The sequence below is a fragment of the Halichoerus grypus genome, chromosome 9 (assembly GCF_964656455.1).
Source record: "Halichoerus grypus chromosome 9, mHalGry1.hap1.1, whole genome shotgun sequence".
NCBI lineage: Eukaryota > Metazoa > Chordata > Mammalia > Carnivora > Phocidae > Halichoerus > Halichoerus grypus.
The window spans coordinates 25,612,446-25,636,736 of NC_135720.1; the positions used below are offsets into that span (position 1 = coordinate 25,612,446).

The 24,291-nt window shown below is 43.0% G+C and overlaps 1 protein-coding gene across 11 annotated transcripts in view; it reads right to left on the bottom strand.

The window, feature by feature from the left end:
• Positions 1 to 2,617: 2,617 nt before the first annotated feature.
• The window catches only part of HECA (hdc homolog, cell cycle regulator), a 44,524-nt gene continuing 22,850 nt past the window's right edge, over positions 2,618 to 24,291 (bottom strand). Inside the window, exons 2-6 of one of the 11 annotated variants that reach the window (XR_013441079.1) lie at positions 13,261 to 14,304; positions 8,948 to 9,102; positions 6,031 to 6,211; positions 5,833 to 5,941; positions 2,618 to 3,431 (exon numbers count right to left, since the gene is read on the bottom strand). Coding sequence is in view for 6 of the 11 variants with exons in the window: in XM_078054660.1 (XP_077910786.1) it covers positions 6,047 to 6,211; positions 8,948 to 9,102; positions 13,261 to 14,304 (1,364 nt within the window). In the remaining 5 variants the exon portion in view is untranslated. Of the gene's footprint in view, positions 6,548 to 8,947; positions 9,163 to 13,260; positions 14,305 to 24,291 lie in introns of those variants that run through there. The other 10 variants (XR_013441078.1, XR_013441077.1, XR_013441076.1 and 7 more) reach the window with 10 other exon arrangements.

Genomic DNA, 24,291 nt, shown 5'->3' on the forward strand with positions numbered 1-24,291 from the left:
ATACAAATAAACAGTGCTCAGGTTTAGCAACTCAAAAAAGTCTGAGAGGGGCACCTGGGTGTCTCAGTGGGTTAAGCATCTGCATTCGGCTCGAGTGATGATCTCAGGGTCCTGAGATCAAGCCCCACATCAGGCTCCCTGCTCAGCGGGGAGCCTGCTTCTCCTTCTCTCTCTGCCTGCCGCTCCCCCTGCTTGTGCTGTCAAATAAATAAAATCTTAAAAAAAAAAAAAAGTCTGAGATACCAGAGCTTCAGACAAAATAGTGAGAAACAAAAACTGAAACACACCAAGAGAAACTGTTTGAAAAGTTAGTTAAAAAGGAAAACCCTGCCCAAATTGCAGAAACCAATGCTATCAAATCTGACAGCTAGACATGTTTGAATCAAAACAACTCAAAGTCAGATCCCAAAGTGAATAAAATGACGGATTCTTAGTATAGACTGTTAAAATGTCACCTTATACCCTCAAGCAATGCTCGAATAAAAGGGAACAAATGTCAATAAATTAATGCATGAAAAATGAGGCAAAAGACACAATTACTGATTTCGAATATTATTTTTCCCTTTTATAAAAGTGTTCCGGGGCGCCTGGGTGGCTCAGTTGGTTGAGCGACTGCCTTCGGCTCAGGTCATGATCCTGGAGTCTCGGGATCGAGTCCCGCATCGGACTCCCTGCTCAGCAGGGAGTCTGCTTCTCCCTCTGATCCTCCCCCCTCTCATGTTCTCTCTCTCTGTCTCATTCTCTCTCTCAAATAAATAAATAAAATCTTAAAAAAAAATTAAAAAAAAAAAAAAAGTGTTCCTATTTGGTTTTTTTATTCTAAAAACGGGATGCTTTCAAATGTACTTATCACCCTTTTTTTTTTTAAGATTTTATTTATTTATTCATTTCAAATGTACTTATCACCCTTATACGAGGACTCAGTGAAGCTTCTCAGAATTACTGCCATTTTAGCACCTGTGCAGCTAAAGTGAGGGCTACCAAACCTTTTAAATGTAGTGCCTTGTGAAAACAAACCCAAAGTTCTCTCTCACCTGAAAACAAAGCACCCATCCACTGAGCTTATTTGGACGACTAGGAGAAGAAACCTAGACTTAATACTCTCAGCCATTAACTATGTGAATTTATTATACAGATTTAAGTTCTCTAGGCCTCCGTTTCTCTCTACAATAAGTACAACAGTAAAGGAATTTAACAAACATATACTATTGTGAATACAACTGAAAACATAGCCCTTGCTCTAAATTCTGGCATCTCTAAATTCTAGACTTTTATGGCTATGAGTTCTTACTTTTAGATTTATGAGAAATGTAACTAGTTCTAAACTTGATTTTAAGATATGATCTAAATTTTCAATCACATGTATCAGAACCACTTGGCATAGTATTTATCCCTCACCAGGAAATGATGTAATGGCGGCCGATCCCATTTGCTGACCACCAACAAATGTAAACAGTGTCGTTCTACTGAACTCCATCAAAGCACTTTGTTCATTTTTATTTTGCCATCCCTGAGGCAAAGCAATACTAGACGGAGCTTGTATGAAGTCATTACCACAGTGCAAGAGGCCGCCATTAGAGGAAAAAATAGCCCTTAAAAAAATTATTTAAAATAGTAACTATCTTCAAAGGTATTTCATATTCATTAAATAAAGTTTATCCCAACTATGGCCAGCTAACAAAACACGAAAAGAACACAAGCTCGAGGCAAGCTTTTTTTCTTCCAAAACTTACCTCTTCACTCAAGAAACAGCCTGCATAATCTAATTGCTGCTAAATTTAAGTGAAAACAATATAAGCCAGATTTAAAGAAATGGAAACCACTACAAACAAGATTCTTCTCCCATTAAACTTAATTCCTATCAATTACTGCTTCACTTCGTTTCTTCTTTCTGCTCTGCCATGGTAATAACTGTATTTTTCTTACAATTGCAAAGGAATTTTGTTGAATAAATTACACTAGCAGAAACCACACTATCCCAAGTCCTTAGGCCTTTAAATAAAAGTTATGCCTGAGATATCTGTAGTAAAGAAGCAGGAAGACAGGCCTTTGAATCCACTGGCACACTGGAGACATGTCCCTCAGCCCCATTTCCACCTCTTATCCTGTGTTCCAATGTTTTTGTGGATTCAATCCACTAGCTGAGAGTGACAGTTGAAATGAAAGGGACAACGAGATTTAAAAGGTAAAACATACCTGACCACAGTGCAGAAAGTCGCAAGAGGTTTAATCACAACTCAGTTTTCACTGTCTTACAATGAAGAAGCATGTGATCAAGGCTTCTCGTTATGAAAATTGTTATAGGCCCGGGAACCCAAGAAAAATCTGTAGAGTAGGACTGTATACCCATTCAGTAGAATTCCCTCTAACCAGAACAATTAATTTTGGACTATCCACATGGAAGCAACTCTGTTATATAGAAGGCTTATTTTATCGCAAAGTGAGGCTGCATGCGACCCACCACCATCAAACAGCATAAGAAGTCCACGGTGCTTGTGACTGTGAACGCACCGTGGTCAAACCCCAGAAAGGCTTCCCTACTATCTTTTCTGATCAAACAGGCCCAAGCTCCAAAACCCTGAAGCCCCAAACAAAAAATAAAGTGACACACTGAAGAGAGGGTACAATGTTAGCTTCTGAGATTTTATTATTTTTAATACATACATTTCACAAACAGAAACCTTCAAACACCACACACAATTCCATAACCAAATGTTTCCGTTTTATCAACATTCTTTTAACTATTTACACCATCTTCCCATAACAAAAGTGCAATCCAAGACATCTTGACAAGAAATCTTTAGGACAAGAATATATTTTTGAGCTGGCTTTAACAATGCCCGTCCGTTATTGTTTTCTTTCAATCACCTGGAAAAATAACAAAGTCAACGGGACACAGAGATGAGCTGGGTTAGGTGGCAGCCTATTAAAGGAACCAAAACACTGAACAGGAGCGCTTTCTCCTCAAGTCCTCCCCAAACGTCCAACTAAAATTGCTCAAGAGCTGCAACCAGGAGACCAAAGAGGAGAAGCCGTGTGGAGGTCCTAACCCGGGGACAGGAGAACCGACTGTACGGGAGGCATTGGTCTTACAGGACAAAACAGAAAATTTCAGCAAATTAGTTTTCATGGTCTACTAAGTTATGCATCAGCCTGTTAGTTTTAGTATTTAAACACCTAATAATATTCTTTCCTGATGAGTTCATTCCCCCCCCCAAAAGATATGAAAATACTTTTTACTCTGAAAATAAACTTCTTTTGCAAAACCTGGAAATTAAAGACCGGGGAGAGCTCTGTCTTACTCAGAATGGAATAATTCACCCCACTGCCCAACTTCATGGCCAATGTCTATCTTTTAATCAAGCAGTTGATAAACTCGGTATTATCACTCGCTTCAGATGCAGCCAGAAGAAGTGGAGAACTGAGCCAGCCTGAAGAGGAAACAATAAAGTCATCAGAAATGGTTTCTCACTGAACTGAAGCAGGTAAAATTTTATTTGTTCCAGGTTCAGAACTCTTAAAAATAAATGATAAAAAAAAAAAGTTAGAACAGATGAAAAATCACTTTGAAATTATTAGTCACTTATGAGTGGTTCATTTTATTGAACACTATTTATCAGAAAAACAGAAAATGGATCTCCTGGGTGACTAATATCCTTTAATAACCAAACCATAACAAAAATAGTCATCTTTTTTGACATACTCCAATTTCTACCAAGGTATTCAGAGCAAAGTACTTTGAGAAAGTCTGGTGAAAATACTAAGGTCAGCAGATTTCCAAAATAAGATTTATTATCCACACTGTGGCATACTCACTATATTTTATTCTCAAATAAGCCAGATTTTCTACTTTAGATGAGACTGTGATGCCTTACAGGTAAACGAAACTCTCAGATGATACTCTGCCTCTCCTTTTTCAGAACTGTGGCATCCACCGAATCCTAACTTTGTGGTCCAAATAACGGCCAAAAGCAGATTTTACCCAATCACAGGGAAAACTCCTCCTACTTATTTTTCAGAGAGTAGAAACCAATAGAAGGAGAAAATACTGAATGCATCAGACACCACATTCATAGCAGTTTTAGACCAAGGGGCTTGTGAATGTGATCTATACGTAAACTTTAAGATCCAGAACAATAAGCAGGTTTCTCTATAAAATTTTAGGTGCATTAAAAAACAGCATTACAAATATTTTACTACCTGCTTGAAATTCAGAACTAAAATTCAAATGTTACTCTCAAGACTCGAGAAACTGATTTTTACACTTGGGTACATGAGAGAATCAGTGGGGAACCAGTTAATTCACAATTACAGCTTTGTGTATTAAAGACAAATTTGCAAGGGCTATGTCCTATAGACCTTGCATCAAATGCAAGGTGCATCAAATACTGTCAGACCGATATCAATTTGCTGCTTCGTAGAGGCACCAAGCACTTCCCCCCACTGTGAAATATTTTTCAGACCATCAAACACCGAACTAGATGCAGTAAACTGAATTAAACAATCATCCAAACTGAAAGATAAGAATATTAGTTGATATATTGGTTCTTCAATGCTCTGTTGTTGCAAACAAATTATCAAATATCTCATACAGTAGAACTGAAACTTGCTTGCAGTAACAGCTAAACACTTCTGAGAGGAAAAACAGCTGTTTTTCTGAGGGAAAAAAAAAATGGTATAAACCAAATGAGTAATACAAACTGTTCACATAACCCCAAATTTGGCTACTCATAAAACAGATTGTATTTTCAGCATTCTTTTAGCATATATGTATATAATACTTAAAATTACCAAATCCATTTTTGAGAAATCATATTCTAATTCCAATTCTATGATGGTATGGGGAAAGCCCAATGCTCTGACTAATCAAGTTATACAAATTATCATCTTTTTTCGCTAATGGTGAAGTATCACAGAAAGCTTCAGAATGATCTATTTTCAAACATACTGTTATACATTACAATCCATGGTTTTGAGAAATGAAACACACTTTAAAAAGAAATATTAAATTATTGTTCTCTTCCTCATATCCTCACAAAGCAATTTTTTTCCTTTCCTTCTTAGGGTCAAACCTATGATCTGGGAAACTCATCATTAAATGGGTCAAATGTGGCCATGACAGTTTTGTGGAAGATAAAGCAGGTGATGATGGTTCTGAATTTCACCAGTTCGGGTCTACGGCTGTGAGATTTACCTGTGAGAAGGATCTGACATCAAATGGCACTTGGACAGTGCAACCTACATAAATCAGTACCACCCAAATCATGTCATTCATGGATTCTCCTTAAGAGCTCATCTGACCAACTTCAAAGACACAATTCCAACGATAGGGTTCTGCCTGATCTTGCCCCCCTTGAGTCCGTGCGCATCACTTCCAAACTCATTTAGTATATTCTCTCTGTTACAGGTCAGTTTACCTAAAAATATTTGCAACACCACAAATTTTCATAGGTCTTATAATTTGGATATAATTTTCAGTAGGAAAACTGCCTGCTAAATCACAGAGGTGTAAGAAACAGCACTCATGTCCACTTTCAAATAATCTGCAGGTCAATGTGCACTGCACAACACTGAACCAAGATGGACTAATACACTCTCAGCCCTCCAGGCACAGACTGACATTCACATGCCCCATGTTTTTCCCAAGGCCTGAGCAGATCTGAAAGTGGGTTTTCAGACAGGTAACATTGTAGTAAGAGGTTCCTTCCAACTCCCACCATGCTTTTAGTTGATAACCACATAATCCCTTTACTAAATTCACCCTATCCTCCCACCACCTTAAAAGCTGCACGAGAGACTCTTAGTGATCATGAACCGCTACCCCAGACTCACAGGATTATCCATTCGGGCTCTGGTCAGGACCACAGACTAACGCTCAGGAGTCAAGTGAGGGCAAGGGGCCAACCCCATTTTAGTGGCACACATACACAAAGGAACTCTCCTTTAAATTAGAAAAGAAAGTCATGTCACAGAATGTTTCCCTATAAAAGATATGTAATAAAGAAATAAAGTCAATAAAATAGCTATTACTAAAGCAAAGCTTTCATCAATAAGCTTCAAGAACTTTGAAGGAGGAAAATGGCTTCACGAAATGGTAGTCCAGGTTCCCACAGTGCGGACACTGCTGGACATTGCTGTACTCGGAGAAGTACTGCATCCCGATCCGCACGTCTATCACAGGCTTCCCACAGTGCTTACAGTTCAGGCGGGCCTGCAGGGGAAACACAGACGCGTCAGCCACCATACCCTCCCTTCCACCTCACCACACTGTCAAAGTCACCCAAACCAAAATGCAACACTGTTATGTCTCAGAAACTGATCAGGAGCTTAGCCAAGCATCCCTCTTATTACCAAAAGCAGGGTAGGCAAGCAGAAGATACATATTCACGGGCGCCTGGGTGGTTCAGATGGTTAAGCGTCTGCCTTCGGCTCAGGTCGTGATCCCAGGGTCCTGGGATCGAGTCCCGCATCGGGCTCCCTGCTCCTTGGGAGCCTGCTTCTCCCTCTGCTTCTCTCTCTCTGTCTCTCATGAATAAATAAATAAAATCTTTAAAAAAAAAATAAAGAAAAAAAAAAAGAAGATACACATTCACATATTCATCATCCGTCTGACAGTGTGACTCCTCCTTTCTCTGTGGATCTGCAGCACCGTTCACACTTTGACCTACTGGTAGGAAGAAAATTCCAAACTCGCACTGCCGGAACTTCTCCCCAACTTCTCCATGGAAGCTCCCCTAACAATAGGACACTCCTTCCCCTGGACTGTTAGGAGCAGCTGAAGCTGACTCCCCTCATTCAAAGCCCGATCAAACTTCGTGGACCGTGCTGAGTTTATTTTAAAAATTCATATACATTTCTCATTCCGCTCATTACTACACTTGTTTTCTTTGATGTAAAAATAAAGTTTCCCGAAAATACTCCAGCAAAATTAACAATCCAGGAAGAAGTGCTCTGTGTTACCACCACACACTAGCTCTTCATTCATGCCTGGGTCTCTAACGGCACAAGACTGGGATCTTTTAGCAAAAGGTCCAAGACCTTAGAGGAATAACCAGAAATGGTAAGTACAACAGTCTCTCAATTTAGATTCATTCTAAAAATGTAATAAAAAGTGTAACCTCATTTTGTCCTCAATACACTCACGGGAGGTATGTGTAGTATGTGAATTTTAGATGAACAGGCACATTGTGATAGCAACATGCCCAAGACCACATAGTTAGGAAGCAGAAAGGCTGAGGACTGGACCAAAGTAGCTTATTCCAGAGCCCACATTCTTAGCTGTGACACGGACGACCTTTCTGTGGCTAAGATAAATTCCCTTTACAATAACTGCTCTGAGCAACAAAAGTGAAATTCTGGGCAAACCTCTCTCTTTAATCATTCTCTTTAATCTGTTATTCCTTTCAAATAATTAACCATTAAACTTCTTTTTGGCTCAAAGTCTTAGTAGAAGACGCTTAGCAGCGTCTAACACTTGCACCTTCCCAGTGAATACACAGTCGCCCTTGAACAACATGGGTTGAACATGGGTTCTTTCTCCTATACCACTGAAGGGCCGTGGGATTAGTTCCTTATCTTTAGGGAGGAAAGCAGAATGGCATCCTGCCGTGGCCAACCTGTTGGTACTCATGATATATTTCTTTTAAAACAGTGTAAGCCCAGACCTTTATTTTCTGGCCTCCAACTAAAATGGAAAACATGTTTGATGACTCTTTGGCTTTTAAAAAAATGTCGGTTAACTGCAGTTCACTCTTGAACAACATGGGGGTTAGGGGCAATGACCCCCTGTGCAGTTAAAAATCCGCGTGTAACTTTTAACTCCCCAAACACTTAACTACTAATAGGCTACTGTTGACTGGAAGCCTTACTGATAACATGAATAGTAGTCCTATCTGGAATCACATGACCGGTCATGGGTGCCATTTAGGTCTTCCATGCCCATACTTCTCTTTTGAGGACACTAGTACAGACAAAGTTTGGCTGAAATCCCCGCTCTGCCAACCTTTTCATTCAACTGACACAGCTTCTCATAGGATATTCTTTTTACAAAATCAAACCATAGTGCTAAAGATACAAAGCTATATAGTAACTAATAAAGTGCTTATCAGTTACTTACATTAAAAGCCAGGCTTGGCAACTGAAGAGCAAAGTAAAATTCTCTCCTACCCGTGAATATGAAGGAACTGTAAAACAAGGCTTTCTTTTCCCCAACACTTGGAAATGAACCAGGATACTTCCAAGGATTTTGTTTTGTCTCTTGTGTTTCCATGGACTTATCTAACCTGTTTTCCCAGACTACTACTTCCCTTTTTTCTGGTGACAGCTCAATTTCGGAAAATGCTTCCTCTCAGCAGTACTTTAAGGATTAAAGATCTTTTCTAAGGCAGCACAGGAAGGCAGTTCCTGCGTAACTGCACTACCCCCCAGGAAGGAAGAAAATCCTGTCTGTTCCAGAAAGTGAAACTTTCTTCTTCCTTTTCAATAATGACTTTTTCTTATTAGAACCTAAGTATATGTTAATCACACAAAACATAAGAAAATGCAAGTGAAAGGAACCACATCGCATCCCAGCATGCGGACACAGCCTCTGGCTTACAGGTTAGCAGGTCCCTTTCCAAAGTCACTTTCTACAAATAGAAGCATACTGTTACACCATTTTATAAAGTACCTTTTTTACTTAATACACTAAAAATATTTCCCATTGATTATACATTATTCCACAATACCCCCTTTTAATGGCTGCAGAGTATTCGGGCAATAGCTTCGTCACGCTGTGGTAACTCGGCCATCCCTCCTGGCCGCAGGGGCAGGGGGTGCGGGGAAGACCACTCGCTATCTTCCTCGCCCTCTCCCGAACTAACGACAGTGCTGCCCCATCTCCTGTGCGTTCGCCAGGGGGCAGAAGCCCGAGACCATGCACGGCTCGCTCTGCGGGGTCAGTACCCACCTGACAGCACGGGGAGGCGGCCAGGATGTCGTAGGTGTACATGGTGCCCAGCTGGTGCCAGCTGCCGTCCCACCGGGACTTACACTTGATGCAGATGATCTTGTGAACCCCTTCCAGGCAGTCCACGCACACGGCGTAGAGGTGCATGAGCCTCCCTATGCACAGAAGACACAATGCTGAGAACGGCCGTCCTCGGGGCTAAGAAAGTGGCTCATCTATCGATTATAAGCAAACATGTTACCATTCAGGTAAAAAAAGCAGCAAAACAGGTCATATTCATCCCATATCCCCAAGTTGTCCTTTTAGAATAATGATGAATTACGAACTACTGTCAATGGGACATATACTTAAAAGCTGTATCTTATTAAATATTGCTTCAATTCACTTTTCTGAAAAAGTACTGCCAGGTTTACAACATGGACCTCCAAATTCAAATGACCAAGCCCCAAATGCTACCAACTGCCAGTGGTCGCGCAGGACTCTCTGCTCAGAAGTGTGTGTGTGGCGCGGGGCCTGGACCAACAATGCTGGTCTGCAGTCTCGGGCTCGCATCTACCGACAACTGCCATCGTAAGAAAGTCAAGTCTGTCTTGGTACTGGTGGCCCAGAATTACACCACAGCCACAATTACCGTGTTAACTGTCCCTGTCTCCAAAACTGCTCAGCCATCACCATTATTTAATTTAGGAACCAGGATCATATATATCTTACTTGTAAGTGGTTATTTAAAAGGAGTTCAACGTCTTATTATTTACTGGGCTCTTAAGAGACACAACCCCATTCCTCCATCATTTCTTAACATCTAATGCTTACGAGGAAAAGAAGTCACCCTTGTTTACATGGAAGGGTTAGGATTCAAATCATTAGGAAAGACTGGGCATGTCCAGGATCCACCTACACGGTGTACAACAGCAACACCGCTGCTCTCTACGTAGGCATCAGGGAGCTCCACCCGGCTGCAAACCACGCTTGGAACACACACTCCTTCAGAATGCGCTGGCTCCTCGCCAGCAGCCTAACCATGGCTCTTCACCTTCCAGTGGTTAGGACAGCCTGCTCCTTACCCTCTGGAAAGAGGTAAACAGTACTTACACGGTAACCTTTCATTACATTTGCTTACAAGGCTCTCTCGTCCTGCTCAAGGGTAGGAACCATGTTCTCTCTCTCTCTCACACACACACACACACACACACACACTTCTCAGGCCTATCTAATTTTCGCCTTTCTCCATCCACTGCCTGATAGGTACCCTTCAGACGTGGTCCTGGGCTCTCTCACATACTCTTCCTTTTCTTTCTCTTCTCTCCCTATTCAAGTCTTCCAATCTTAAGATCTGAACCACCCGTTATAAAATAAGCTCCCCAGTTCTCATCCCAGATGCTTATTTCTAATAGTGCTTGGTAGATAGACATCTCCACCCAAAGTCCCAACACTCCTTCAAACCCAACACACACACAATGCCCTCATCTTCTTTCCCCTAAGACAGGTCTCCTTCCCAATGTTCTCCACTCTTGTCCATGGCAGCATCCTTTATCTGCTCTAGAGCCAAAGTGAGCCAACCAGGATGCAGCTTCATCCTCTACAGGCAATGAAAACCACAATGTGATGGAAGTGATGATACTCAATTCTAAGCTTACGCCTCTTGAGAGAGAGTGCAGCCCCCACCCTCACCCCCTGAATGCAGGAAAAAGCCCAGGCTAGCCTACTGGAAGATAAAAGACCACACTGAACAGGGATGAGCCATTCATTCCAGCGGAGGCCCCCTGCCAGGCAGCCAGACAGCCAACTGTCAGACACGTGTCAGAGGCCATCCTAACCAACCAACCCACAGAACCGTGAGAATCATAAATCATCACCAGTTTAAAACACTAAGTTTTGGAGCAGTTTGCCTTTAACAAAGGCTAAAAAATGTAAGGGATTAGGTGAAATTCTAGAAAAAGAATGAGACTGCTCCCTTCAACCTCCTCTTCCCTGTTGAGGAAACAGTGAAAACAAGAACCTGCATCCATGAAACAAGAGCAAGATGCTATTAAAAAGTGCTCTTGGAAATTATAAATATACAGAAAATCCTAAACTCAGTAAAAATCCTGGGATACAAAGCCAAAGAAATCTTCCAGAAGGCAGGACAAAGAAAGAGATAAACAATAGGATATATAAGGGCCCTCCATCTAAAAAAAAAAGGATCAATTTAAGAGATCCAATATCTAACAGTTCCACAGTTGTTTTTAAAAATGAAAGAGAAAATGGTCAGAGAAATAAATCAGAAGAAAATTTCCCCAAACTGAAGACCATGAGTTTACACAGCCAAAAACCCAAGAAAGCACACTGCACAACGAATGGGGGTGGAGGGGAAGACCGGGTCACGGTGAAACTTCAGAACGCTGAGGATGAAGAGAAAATCTTAAAACCTTCAGGGGATGGGAGGGGAGAACAAAGGGACAGCAATAAAATATTGACTTCTCAACAGTGACTCAGAAGACCAGAGACAGTGAAGAAATAAATGCCTTCAGAACCCTAAGGGGAAAATATTTCTAACTTGGAAGACTCTACCCAGCCCAACAGCAATCAACTGTGAAGACAGACTCAAGACCTTTCAATCAGACTTTCAAAGTCTGAAAATACCTATTCCCAGGCTTCCTTTCTCAGAAAGCTCCTGGGGATGTTTCTTAACAAACTGAGGAAATAAACCAAGAAAAAAAGAAAACATGAGATCTAGGAAACAGAAGATAAAGAACAGAAAAGTAAGTAGAGAATTCCTAGAAGGGCAGCCATGTAGTATGGCTGCTATGAGTGCAGCCGGACAGACAGGAGCAGGAAGATGAAAGGCTCCGTGAAGTGAATTTAATTTCTACAAAAAGAAGTTCATTAAATGGATAATAGGTACGTGCAAATGCTTCTGAAAGCTTTGTGGGAGCTGCTGGAGAGTGGGAACAATCAGCCAATGTTTCCAAAAAGATTAAGCAAAGGAAATTGTGAAACATTAACTGTAATAACAAAACAAAAGATGTCCTAGAATATACTGTACTCTATGATAAGAAATACACCTGTACTTCTTGCTCTACACTAGATATTTACATAATCATAGCAGTAAAAACATTAAGGAGTTTCACCAAGAATTGTGATACATTATCCTGAGAGAAAGGGAAAGATTTAAGAAAGCACAGTCATCCACCTTAAACATAAGTCAATAGACAATATCTAAAATTGGACATGATGATAGCAATTTTAAAATTATGATGGTGGGATGCCTGGGTGGCTCAATCGGTTAAGCGTCTGCCTTCAGCTCAGGTCATGACCTCAGGGTCCTGGGATCGAGTCCCGTGTGGGGCTCCTTGCTCAGCAGGGAGCCTGCTTCTCTCTCTCCCTCTGCCTGCCACTCCCCCTTGTTCTCTCTCTCTCTCTGACAAATAACTAAGTAAAATCTTTAAAATAAATAAATAAAACAAAACAAAACAAAATAAAATAATCAGTTATAATTGAAAAATGCTGTCTCTGGGAACTGAGACAGCAGGGGTTGTGGAAAGAAGACAGGTGGGGATATATCATCTCTACCACAGGCTTTTTTAGCACACTTTTAAAGTTACAAACATGTTACACCTCATGTATCTCACCTTTATATAAATTCAGTAATTTTATATGAACTGACAGATTGCTCATTTATCCTGACCAACCCCCATCATTCAAGTTCTGGCTGAAATACCCCTACATCCTTGAATGTCATCCCCAGCACTAAGCTGCCCCTGCCTTCACCACCAGGGTGATGCCTCAGCTTCCAATAATCCACTTTCCTTTTGCTGTTATTGAGAAAGCCTGATCTTCCATAAACTTCAAGATTAATTCAGCTAATCTAAAAACACTTGGCCCTCTCTGCCCCCACCCCTTCCCTTACTCCATTATGTTTACAAGGATCAAAGAGAATACACAGTGTGCTGGGCACATTAACACAGGTTTCAAAGGCAACTGTTTTACACCAAGTGACATAATTATGCAATTCCTACTCTAAATTCCCTCCCAATTATGGAAAACTATACCCAAGGAATCCTCCCTTCAAATTACAGCAGAACAAAAACATAAAATGACCCACCAGGACAACTGTATTTGGTACAGTGACATCAGAGTAAAGGAAAAAAAAAAAAAAAACCACCACCACCTCCACCACCTCAGTGGGCAAAGCTGAGATATTCCAACACTGCCTGGCACCTAACTAGAACAAAAAGCACCATCTGTTAAAATTAAGCCAGAATGGAGCAATCCCATCTTGCTTCTCAGCTTTTAACAAACGGAAAGCAGGCAAGGTGAATGAACACCTGTACCTTGAAGATGACACGGAACATCATATTCGATCTCATCGTGTCTCGACGGGCTTAAGAACAGAGTTCCGTCCACCAGAGGGAACTGTTCGAACACCGGGAGCGCCCGGTGACACAGGGCACAGTTTACAACATTCCTGTGGCTGGCGCTGAGGGCCGCAAGAATGAACTTGCGCAGATCCTCGCCCTGGCCCATCTGGGCATCGTCCTCCATCCGCACGTGGAAAGTGTTCAACTTATGCCTGGGGATGTGAGTGAGCAGCTCGGACAGGTCGAGGCGCCGCAGGAACTGCACGGGCGCATCGAAGTGGCCCCCCCTGTGCCCCGACAACCCAGCCGGACTGTAATCAAAGTGGGTGTTCCGGAACACGTGGCCCCCGGCCATGGCCTTTTTGTGAGGCTCCAAATGGATGGCATTCTTCAGGAATTCCCCGAGGTATCTGGAGGAGCGGGGGCCGCTGAAGTGGGCGGGGGAGAGGATGGAGTAGCCGGTGGGCGGGGACTGGCCCGGGGAGGCACAGGGGGAGCGGGCCCCGTAGGCCGCCGCCGCGCCCACTGCCTTCTCCTGGGAGTTCTGCCGGTCCATGGAGTGCCGCCGGGGGAGGTCATGGCTCAGGCCTTTCTGCGGCTTGCTGGGTGGCCGGCCCTTTTTGGCCTCCTCCCCCGCTTCGCCAGGGGGCCTGCCGGTGTTCTTCTCCGAGCCAGACTTCTTCTTTTTCTCGTCCTGCATCCGCTTCACCTGGTACCAGTCCGTGTCCTTTTTTAAGTGGCCCTGTCCACAGCGGCAGGAGCAGAAGCGGAAGGCCAGGTCGTAGCCCTTCTTCGTCCACATGTTTTGGCGGCACTGCTTCTCGTTCCAGCTGCGGGCACGGCCGATGCAGTTAAACTGGACCAGGATGCTGCTCTCCCACTCGTAGAAGCACTGCAGGTGCATCCAGGTGCTGCAGGGGCAGTGCTCGTTGTTGCACACCACCTTCTGGTAGTCGTCCTTGTCTAGGTCCACCGGCCTCCCGAAGCTGCAGAGCAGGGGCGTGGCACAAGGGGCTTCTGGGGAGGAACACAAAGAGAGGGGTTCAGCATGCGGGAGCTGGGATTCCGGCCGGCGCCCCATCAGGGATCAAAGCCACCATCCCCCCGTGAGCCCATTCATGCCAACAGGACAATTTTCTGGTGTCAGGATTTCCACCGCTGGAATAACACCAGACAGGATTAAAAAATATTTACTACTTTCTTCTGGTACTATGTGGTGCCAAGAGAATTTATTTTCAGATATTTGTTATCTGCTGAAAAACACACCAGTAAGCTTCAGAAAGTCCAAATCCTTCACAGTGCAATTAGCAGTATGTCAGTACTTGCAACAGTAGAGTGCAGTATGAGATCTTCCTAAGATGTAGGGGTAATGACAGGCAGGTCCAAGGTTCTTTAAAAAGGAATCACTCCAGTGAACTAGGAAATATTACCATGAAGCCACTTAACCCACCAGCTCCAAAAGGACCCTCAAAGCCCTTTATCACAAGTGTTACGTTATCCTGAATACCACAGAGAAGCTAGAAAACAGAATTACCTCATCCCCAATTCTCTTCTAGAATGGTCTGATACCTAATGGCAGGAATATCTGGTCACACTAATTGTTGGTCTACACAGAATTACACTGCCAGGATATGAAGGAAAAAACCAGAATTCTCCTAAAGCTATCATGACAGAAACTAGGAACACCAAGATATTTCTACCCTATTTAACCACATGCCCCACAGGACATCTAAAAGGCCAGTTTCCCCAAAAGGAGGGAAAACTTGGTGACACAAAGTAGAACCCATCTCTTAAGAAATAAACAGGATTTACGGAGATTCCACTGGATTCTGGTTACTCCAATAACCGTAACATTTTCAAAAGGCCCTTTTGGAGAGCAGTAATACTCCTAGTTGGGAACCACTGGGCTTGATCCGGAAAGTTCCACATACCAAGCTCAATTCAGACTTTATCTTCTGTTGTAGCTGAGAACCCTCAGAGTTCCGTTTTAGAAAGCTCACCCTGGTGGCAGTGTGGGACATGAGGCTGCGGGGTTCGGGGGGGCAGGGGGAGGGGCGGTAATCCATTGAGAAATGAGTGCCTAAGCAACAGCAGCAGCAGAGTAAAATGGCGCTCACTGTTGGAGGTGAGCAAACACTGATGGACAGCAAAAATGGGAGGGGCAGGTCTGGACAAATGGACAAAGATGACTTTGGGCTGGCCTTATTTTGGACCTGCTGAATCGACAATGCCTATGTACCAATGAGGTGGAGAAAGACAAGACTGGAGTCAAAAAGACCTGGAGCCTGAATACAGATGTGTAGCCGCACAGCCAGAGTTCGTGGAAGTTAAATCCCTGGACTGAGGAGCGAGCCCAAGAGGCATGTGAGAGGAGGAAAAGAATCCTGAGAAGCAACATTAAAAGGCTTGAGAAGAGTCCTCTACAGAAGACGGTTAAGAAATGAACTGAGAATTTACTGCAAGACAAGTCAGGAGAGAATTCTACCAGGGCAGTTGGACTGACTCAGAACAACTGTGACACCTAAAAATGTCTCCAGACATTGCCAGCTATCCCGAGGGGAGAAGGAGCAAAACTGCCCCTGGTCGGAAACTACTGGGCAAGTCAAAGACTGAAAAGTCCTCACCAGAATGATCAGTGAGCCAGTCGGTGACACCTTAGTAGGAACAGTTCCAGTGGGATGACACAGGACAGATCGGAGCTGATGGTGAAGAGTGGATGAGGAGGTCAAGAAGTAGAAGCAGTTCAGATGATCTTCCAGAAAACTCTTCCCAGAAGTACAAGGAAGGGAAGGAAAAACAATGGGAAGAGGCAAGGGCTGAGACCTACACGTTCACCTACTCGGGGAATGAATGCCAAAAATTTAGGCCAGCCTGAAGAGGAGGCGGCAACAAGCTCCTCTTCAGGACTCCAGGACTCAAGGACCTTCACAACCTCACCACTGCCCACTGAGTTACAAATACAACATTGCACCAGCACAGGTGACAGGACCCATAAAGCCCAGGACACTCGAACGTTACAATCATCCCTTTCAGTGTGGGACTCCAGGGTATCAATCACAAGGCCCTAACCAACTTGTCTGCCTCCGCTCCTTTGATCACTGCGGCTCCCCCATCTACTGCCTGGGAGTCCACAGCCCTTAATCTTCATTTGTCCAAATCCCACTCGCCTCGTGCAGCGACTCACAGCATGGACTCTCAACCAGACTGCCTGAGCTAGAAGCCCGGCAGTACCACTGTTGAGCTGTGTGCCCTTGGACAAGTTACTTCTTTTTATCTCCATTTCCCGTACAGAATGCAGATAACAACTGAATGTACTTTATATGGTTGTTATAAGAAAATTCTGATACATAGATGGTGCTTAGAGCAGGGCCTGGCACCTCATAAACCTCCTCCCCTTCTTCCCATCCTTCGAGGCCCACCTCTAGACACTGATCTCACCAGAACCACCCCTTCCCCAGCACAGTCTGGTCTGAACCTTACTTGAGTCCCCACTGTGATCCCACCAGGTTGAGGACTCCAAAGAGGATGCCTTAGTCATCTTTGTGTTCCTGGCATCACCAGGCCTAGGCCTGACACACATCCCATGCTGAATAAAGTTGCCTTAAAACAGGCCCACGAAACCCAACGTGACCAGCAGAGCAGAAGGAAGCAAGCAAGCTGAAATCCTAGACAGAAAGACCTACATGTACTGAAGTGCACCGAAAAGAAGTAGAAAAATGGTCTGTAAACTGAGTAAATTAACTGCAGTCACCTGGGCTGTGACCTTTAGTGTCCTTTAAAATGTTAATTAGTCAATTAAAGTTCAGTTGCTTTTATCTTCAGTCCTTCGGAGAAACAGCCTTGGAGGGAAGGTCTCTGAAATGTAATGACAGTAACCAAAGTGCTAATAACCCAGGACTCATGAAATCAAACTGAAAAACGGCCTCACTCTACCTGTGCATTTATAACATCCAAAATTTAAAGTTTTAAACCTGAGATTGGCTTGGTATTTCTTTTTAAAGTATTTTCACATTAAAGAAGGTAGATTAAGAGGGGGAAAGTCCTATTTATATCTTTCTCAAAAAGCTGCAAATGGATCATTTAACCAATACTGAGCACTTCCTACATACCAGGTCTTCGGAGCTGGAAGAATCAGCAAATGGTGCTAAGAGCTCTCACAGAAATCTCTGCGGGAATCACAGAGGAGGCAGTATGGCTCCAGGTCCCTCTCCCTGACATCGCCCAGCCTCCCCATAGCCGTCCTCACCTGCCTTCTGCCCTCCACGGCTCGGCAATAAAGAGCTCCCACGCCAACCTGCCAGCCTGCTTGTTTACATCTCAGCCACTCTGATGTGGTCTTTGTGGCTAGGCCTCAAAAACAAAGACAAGGGCTTGAGACCAAATATGTGCAACCGACACCTCACCCTGTTACACACCTCCAGCCCAAGGGCGAGGCTCCAAGGAACAGGGGGAGTAACGGGGAGCCTTGGGTACCGCACGACAGCTTCTGACAGGCTTTTACAGCTCATGCAGCCTTCTGATGAGGCCACGATGGGCTGGCCTCTGTACTCAGACAGGATAGCCCTCAAGGCTTGGTTAGAACTTGTCCTCTCCCCCCCACCCACTGTCCACACTGGAAAGGCAGCTGGGAATAGTGCGAGTGGGGTTTGGGAGACTAGCTGTTTGACATGGAGCGGTTTCCTGCTTCCTCAACTGTAAAGTGAGAACAAAAATGCCTGACCTCATTCACAGCAAATATATGTGGAAGCGCTCTATAAAGCTCCCTAACAACTCCCCCATGCTACCTACCTCTTCTGTAACTTGATACTTGTATATCTGGCTCCCTAAAAAAAAAAAAAAAAAACCTAAATACAAACTGCTGCAAGAGATTTCCTACTTTTTCAAATGTTTTGGACCCACAAAAGGGGTTCAGAAAGTCACGAATGAGGCCATACCTCTTTTTCCAATTTCCTAAGTCTTACAGTTAACTAAAACATACAGGAAAAGCTTTTAGAACTCTAAGAAACAGCATGAGTGCCCTTCAGATCATACCTATAACAAATGAGCAATCTATTTTTTTAAAAAGATTGTATTTATTTATTTGAGAGAGAGAGAGAGGGCATGAGCAGGCGGGAGGCAGAGGGAGAGGGAGAAGCAGACTCCCCTCTGAGCTTAACTGAGCCACCCAGGCGCCCCACAAATGAGCGGTCTTATAGAAATGCATTTGACTGCTTCCTCAACGTGGTCTCTAAATTTATAAAATTTATAAAATTCCTAGCTCTTAAGAATTGCAGTCCCACAAAGGTAAAGGTATAAACAGAATACAGACTGATCCAACAAAACCATTCGTGAGATGCGGGGAGAAGGAATGGCACAGTCAGTGAGGGCCTGTGTCCCGTACATCCCTTAGGACATGCGTCAAAGCTGTGATAGTTGACTAACAAGCCATATGAGAAAATGTTCCTTTGTGCATTTGTACAAATGTATATAAACCCTCCAGTGCGTTTTTACAGCTTCATCGTCAGATACTCAGGACTCAGCTTCTGTTTCTCCCTGCCCAAGTGAAAATAATTAGGGATCACCTCATTCCGGGCAAAAATCTCACATGGTTTCAAGTCTGGACAGTAAGATAGCTAGGCTGACATCACTTGGGCAAAGTCTGTTACTCTTCCCAGCCTTCTCATCCCGTATCCTGCCTCCCACACCTATTAAAAGGGAAGGATCTGACAGCAGTCATTTACACCGGCTGCCCAACAAACCCAAATCCTGACACACCCATTCACACTAACAGGAGCCCCATAAACCAGACACACGTTGCCACTGTCAGCTTTTTAACTGTAAAATGAAATGTTTTCACCCCTCTTAAAATAGTTGCAAGCATCACAAGCAGGTGGGGAGTTCAGTAGGATGGATGGGGAAGGAGGGTCTTCCGAAGTCATACTAGGCTTTCTAGGTGAAATCTAAGGTAGGCACTTGGTCACATTCAGCCTTGTAGACCCACTACTGTGAAAATCATATTAAGTGCCTAATGAATGTCTTATTGATGGAAAGTACAGTGACTGAAGCGCTGAAGGATGGGCAGGGAGGAAGGGTGAGCCCTTGGGTAGCACTGTTCTCATTAGGTCTTCCAGACTCAACCAGGACTCCCACCAATTTCAGAGCACAGCCTGGCCCTCCATCCCCGCAAACTTACCACAATCTATTCTTACCCTCCTTCGGTATGCAGTTACCAAACGCAAACTGGAGGGTTTCTGAACCACTATTTTATTACATATATCTTTTCCATATGGTAAGTCCTTTTACATGGGAACACATCCCCTTGTTTTCAGAGCAAATTCTCCTCAGGGTATGAAGTTTCTGACTAGAGGATCCTCAACTCCAGCGTCCTGAAAGGCCACAAAGATTGGTCAATGAGGATACAGCCTGTGGAGCCAGCCAGCTTGGATTTGACTCTCAGCTCTGCAACTTAATAGTTTTAGGATCTTTGGCAAGTCACTTAACCTCCCTGTGCTTCTGTCTTCTCAACGTGCGGAATGGCAGAAATAAGTGCCTACCTCAAAGGGTTGCCGTGAGGATTAAAGGAGTTATTAAAGCAGCTCACACAGGGCCTGGCACATAATAACCACCATTTTAACAGAAGCAATTATTATTAAAAGCCCTATCACTTTATATTACTTGATGTAAAAACCAAAGAACTTTGAAATCATTTAGTGCAAATCCACAAGCAGGAAGTGACCATCTGCCTTTTCCCGTACATAGTAAGTGCAAGAAAAACATAACAAAACAGGGTGGCATGCAAAATAATTCACAAAATATTTACTGACAAGTTTTAAAGAAATAGATGCACAATTTTCTTCTTCTAACCCCTTAAAGATGTTCTACTGCGTATCAGACAAATAAGTACCTTGCTATACGTATTTTTTCAAAATCTAAGCAATCTTTTCCAAACCTAGGTAACAGGGTTTCATAAAGCATGGCTACATTTGATTCATGGGCTGTGTCCCTGAAGAACTCACATAATTCAGAACTGATTATCCCACAGTCTGGGGGAAGGGTGTGGGGAATGCATCCTCAGAACACATAGATCTATAATCATTGTGTTGTACTTTTCTTTACTGTTGCTTTTTAGTATCAGCATTATCTCTAATATTTCTCAGTTGCAGCAGCACATAAATTGACAGCATGGCATATCATAGTGTGTTTTATCACATTTCTGTTCAAAAGTTACTGATTTTCAGGATGTTCTTCAGCACCAGTATTAGCATACCTGGATATTTTGCAAGATAAAGACTTAAATTATAATACTTAATTTTAAAATAATAACACGTCACCAAAATCCTTGAAGAAGTTCTATAAACAACAAAGAGTTCACGTAATATTGCCAAGGGTTAGTAGGTATTTCTCTTTATAAGAAATGGTGATGCCACTGGGTATCAAAGCATTTTTATAATTCAGTTGACCTGCTAGCTTTGAAAATATGACACAGCTTGATGCACAACTGGGGGAACGTATCCGCTGAAATTCTGCACATCATGTGAAGCTTTTATTAATAGTATTTGTGTCATTAGTTGAAATTTGCATTAATTTAATTTGCATATAATGGGATCACACTGTACTAGGAAATAAAGCAGGCTGCTTTTTCTTTTGCTTGGAGATTTTTTTGATCCTGAGGGTGCTGGATCACAGAGAACCACACAGCACCCTAGCATTACATGTATTGCCCGCACTTGCCCTGAAGGAAAGGTAGGTTCAGGAGCTCTCGGAACCAAATCACAGTATCATAAATTAAGTGTGTGTACACATGAATGAGTGTGTGTGTATTTGTATGTAACTGCAGAGAAACTGCTAAATTGTTAAACCATCCCATTTCGTTTATTATTGAGGTATAACTGACATGCAATGTTTTTATTAGTTTCAAGTGCACAACGTAGTGATTCCCCAGCTCTCAACATGACGTGGTGCTCAGCAGGTTAAGTGCAGTCACCACCTGTCACCAGAATTACCACGGTACTGCCGACCGTGCGGCCACCACCTGTCGCCAGAGTTACCACGGTACTGCCGACCGTGCGGCCACCACCTGTCGCCAGAGTTACCACGGTACTGCTGACCGTGCGGTCACCACCTGTCGCCAGAGTTACCACGGTACTGCTGACCGTGCGGTCACCACCTGTCGCCAGAGTTACCACAGTACTGCTGACCGTGCGGTCACCACCTGTCGCCAGAGTTACCACGGTACTGCTGACTGTGCGGCCACCACCTGTCACCAGTTACCACGGTACTACTGACCGTGCGGCCACCACCTGTCACCAGAGTTACCACGGTACTACTGACTGTGCTGTACTTCTCATCTCCACGACTTATTTTAGAACTCCAAGTTCGTACCTCTTAATCCCCTTTACCTATTATGCCCATCCCTTCACCCACCTCCCATATTTAACCAGTTTGTTCTCCATATTTGAGTCTATTTGTTCGTTCGTTTTTTAGATTCCACATATAAGTGAAATCATATGGTATTTGTCTTTCTCTGACTGACTTATTGTACTTAGCATAATACACTATAGGTCCATCCACGTTGTTGCAAATGGGAAGATCTCACGTTTTTTTAGGACTAATATTCCGTTGTATATATTTACCACATCTTCTTTATCCATTCCTCTGTGAATGGACACTTGGGTTGCTTCCTTATCTTAGCTATTGTAAATAATGCGTCAATGAACAGGGGGGTGCATATTATCTTTTTGAACTAGTATTTTTGTTTTCTTTAGGTAAATACCCAGTAATGGAATTAATAGATCATATGGTAGTTGTTTTTAATTTTTTTGAGGAACCTCCATACTGTTTTCCACAGCGGCTGCACCAGTTTGCATTCCCACCAGCAGTGCACGAGGGTCCCCTTTTCTCTGTGTCCTTGCCGACACTTGTTGTTTCTTGTCTTTCTGACTAGCCATTCTGACAGGTGTGCAGGGATATTCTCATTGTGGTTTTGGTTTGCATTTCCCTGATGACTAGTGATGTTGAGCATCTTTTCATATGTCTGTTGGCCACCTGTAATGTCTTCTTTGGAAAAATGTCTGTTCAGGTCCTCTGTGCATTTTTTAATCAGATTGTTTGGTTTTTTGGTGTTGACTTGTGTAAGTTCTTTATATACAGATAGATAGGATATCAATACTTTATCAGATATATCATTTGCAAATATCTTCTCCCATTCAGAAGATTGCCTTTTTCAATAATCCCATTTTTAAAGACTCCAGAAAAGACCTCGTGTCATCCTTCAATACTATATTCCAATTTTAAAGTATTTTCCTTGCTCTTCTGAAATACCATAGAACTTGATTATCTTTGTCAATGTCCTCTCCTTTGCCAGCACAAATATTCAAAATGTGGCCATATAATCAAAACCCTACATTTTTTTATATGTGATACCCATTTCCCACCTAAGTTCTAACACAGCATCCCCAAAATGATGGCCTACCTCTTCTCTCTTGGTGGGCCCAAAACGGTACCTGGAGCCCAAAGAGTGGAATCGGCCTTCTCCTCTTACCTCTAGATTCTGATGTGGTTCAAGGCAGGCCACCCCACAATGTGCCACTTTGGCATGCAAATTATTTCGAGCTTAAGATAATCAAGGCACAACAGACTCAAGAAGAGCTTTTTAGTTCCCCACTTATCTAAAAAAATTTAGACAGGGAGTCTGTACCAGGAAGAGAGCTATTTCCAAAGGTAACTTTTTGTTTGTTTGTTTTTACTTAAGAAAGACCTCTCTGCAGGGTAAACACTTATTTACCAAACATTTGCTCTTCTCGTCTTCCTGTAAATTGTCTTCCTCCCCTCTGAAGTCCCAGACTCCTACACCTAACCTCTCTTTAGCTCGGGGTGGCATATAAACTTCAACTGCTGTCAGAGAGCCGCTCCTGTCTTTGTGCGGCTCCCATACATATGTAATTAAATCTGTTTTTCTCCTGTTAATCTGTTTTATGTCCAATTAGTTATTAGGCCAGCCAAATAACCTGGAAGGGAAGAAGGGAAAAGTTTTCCTCCCCTACAATTTCCAGTGGCCTCAGTTGAAAAGACAAATGGCTTTACCTCCTCCCTCGTCTGTCCAACAGGTAAAACATATGGCTGCATGATTAACTGGCAACATGGGTCATCTGCAGACCAGGTACCTGCCAGAGAATACAACCCATAACTCATTGCTGTTCGATACTTTCCAAAAGCTCAACTGAGAGAAACAATTTTTAAGAAAGATTTCACAGGTGATGTCCACACACTCTAGATCAGAGTTCCCGTGGGGCGTTTTGGCCTGCAGTGTGACTTCTTAACCCACTACAGGCTTTTTTGTAATAGAAGATAAACCCACATGCCTGTTAGGTGCATCTCGGACTCTCCAGGTCATCCAGGCCTCCACTCCAGCCCCCTTCACACTTACTCATGCCAGGACTCTGGAGGTGTTTGGGTACATGACTCCTGTGCTAGATAAAAGCTATCCCTCAGCTAAGCTAGGTGTCACACAGCTCGTTACCTAGACCACATTACTTCATTCTCTGGACAGACTGCTTTTAATGACGCAAGCAAGCCTAATAAATTTTTTTTATTTATAAAAGGATACTGTCATGGACACTGGTTAGTATTTTACAACGCCTTATAAACGGCTAAGTGACCGTTTCTGTTTTTAATCTGATGGACACTGTAAAGTACAGCACCGCTTCTGTTTGCTTCTTCCTTCTATGAGTTAGAAATATGAAAACCAAATTTGCGACCCACCTCTTGTGATGACTGAGGACATCCATTATTTTTCCTAATACTGCTCCTAGTACGAATATTCTCATTTATTATTTATCTTATAGTATTACATGTATTTTTGAAAAACACTGTATTTTATAGTAAAGAAGGAGAGTATAAATGATGACAAAGAAAAAAACCTATTTGCCATCTAATTTTCCATTCAGTTTTGCCTAGTAGATATTAAAATCTGTACTTGACGGGTGCCAAGGTGCCCCCTCTCCTCCTCACTTTTCAAAGTCAACC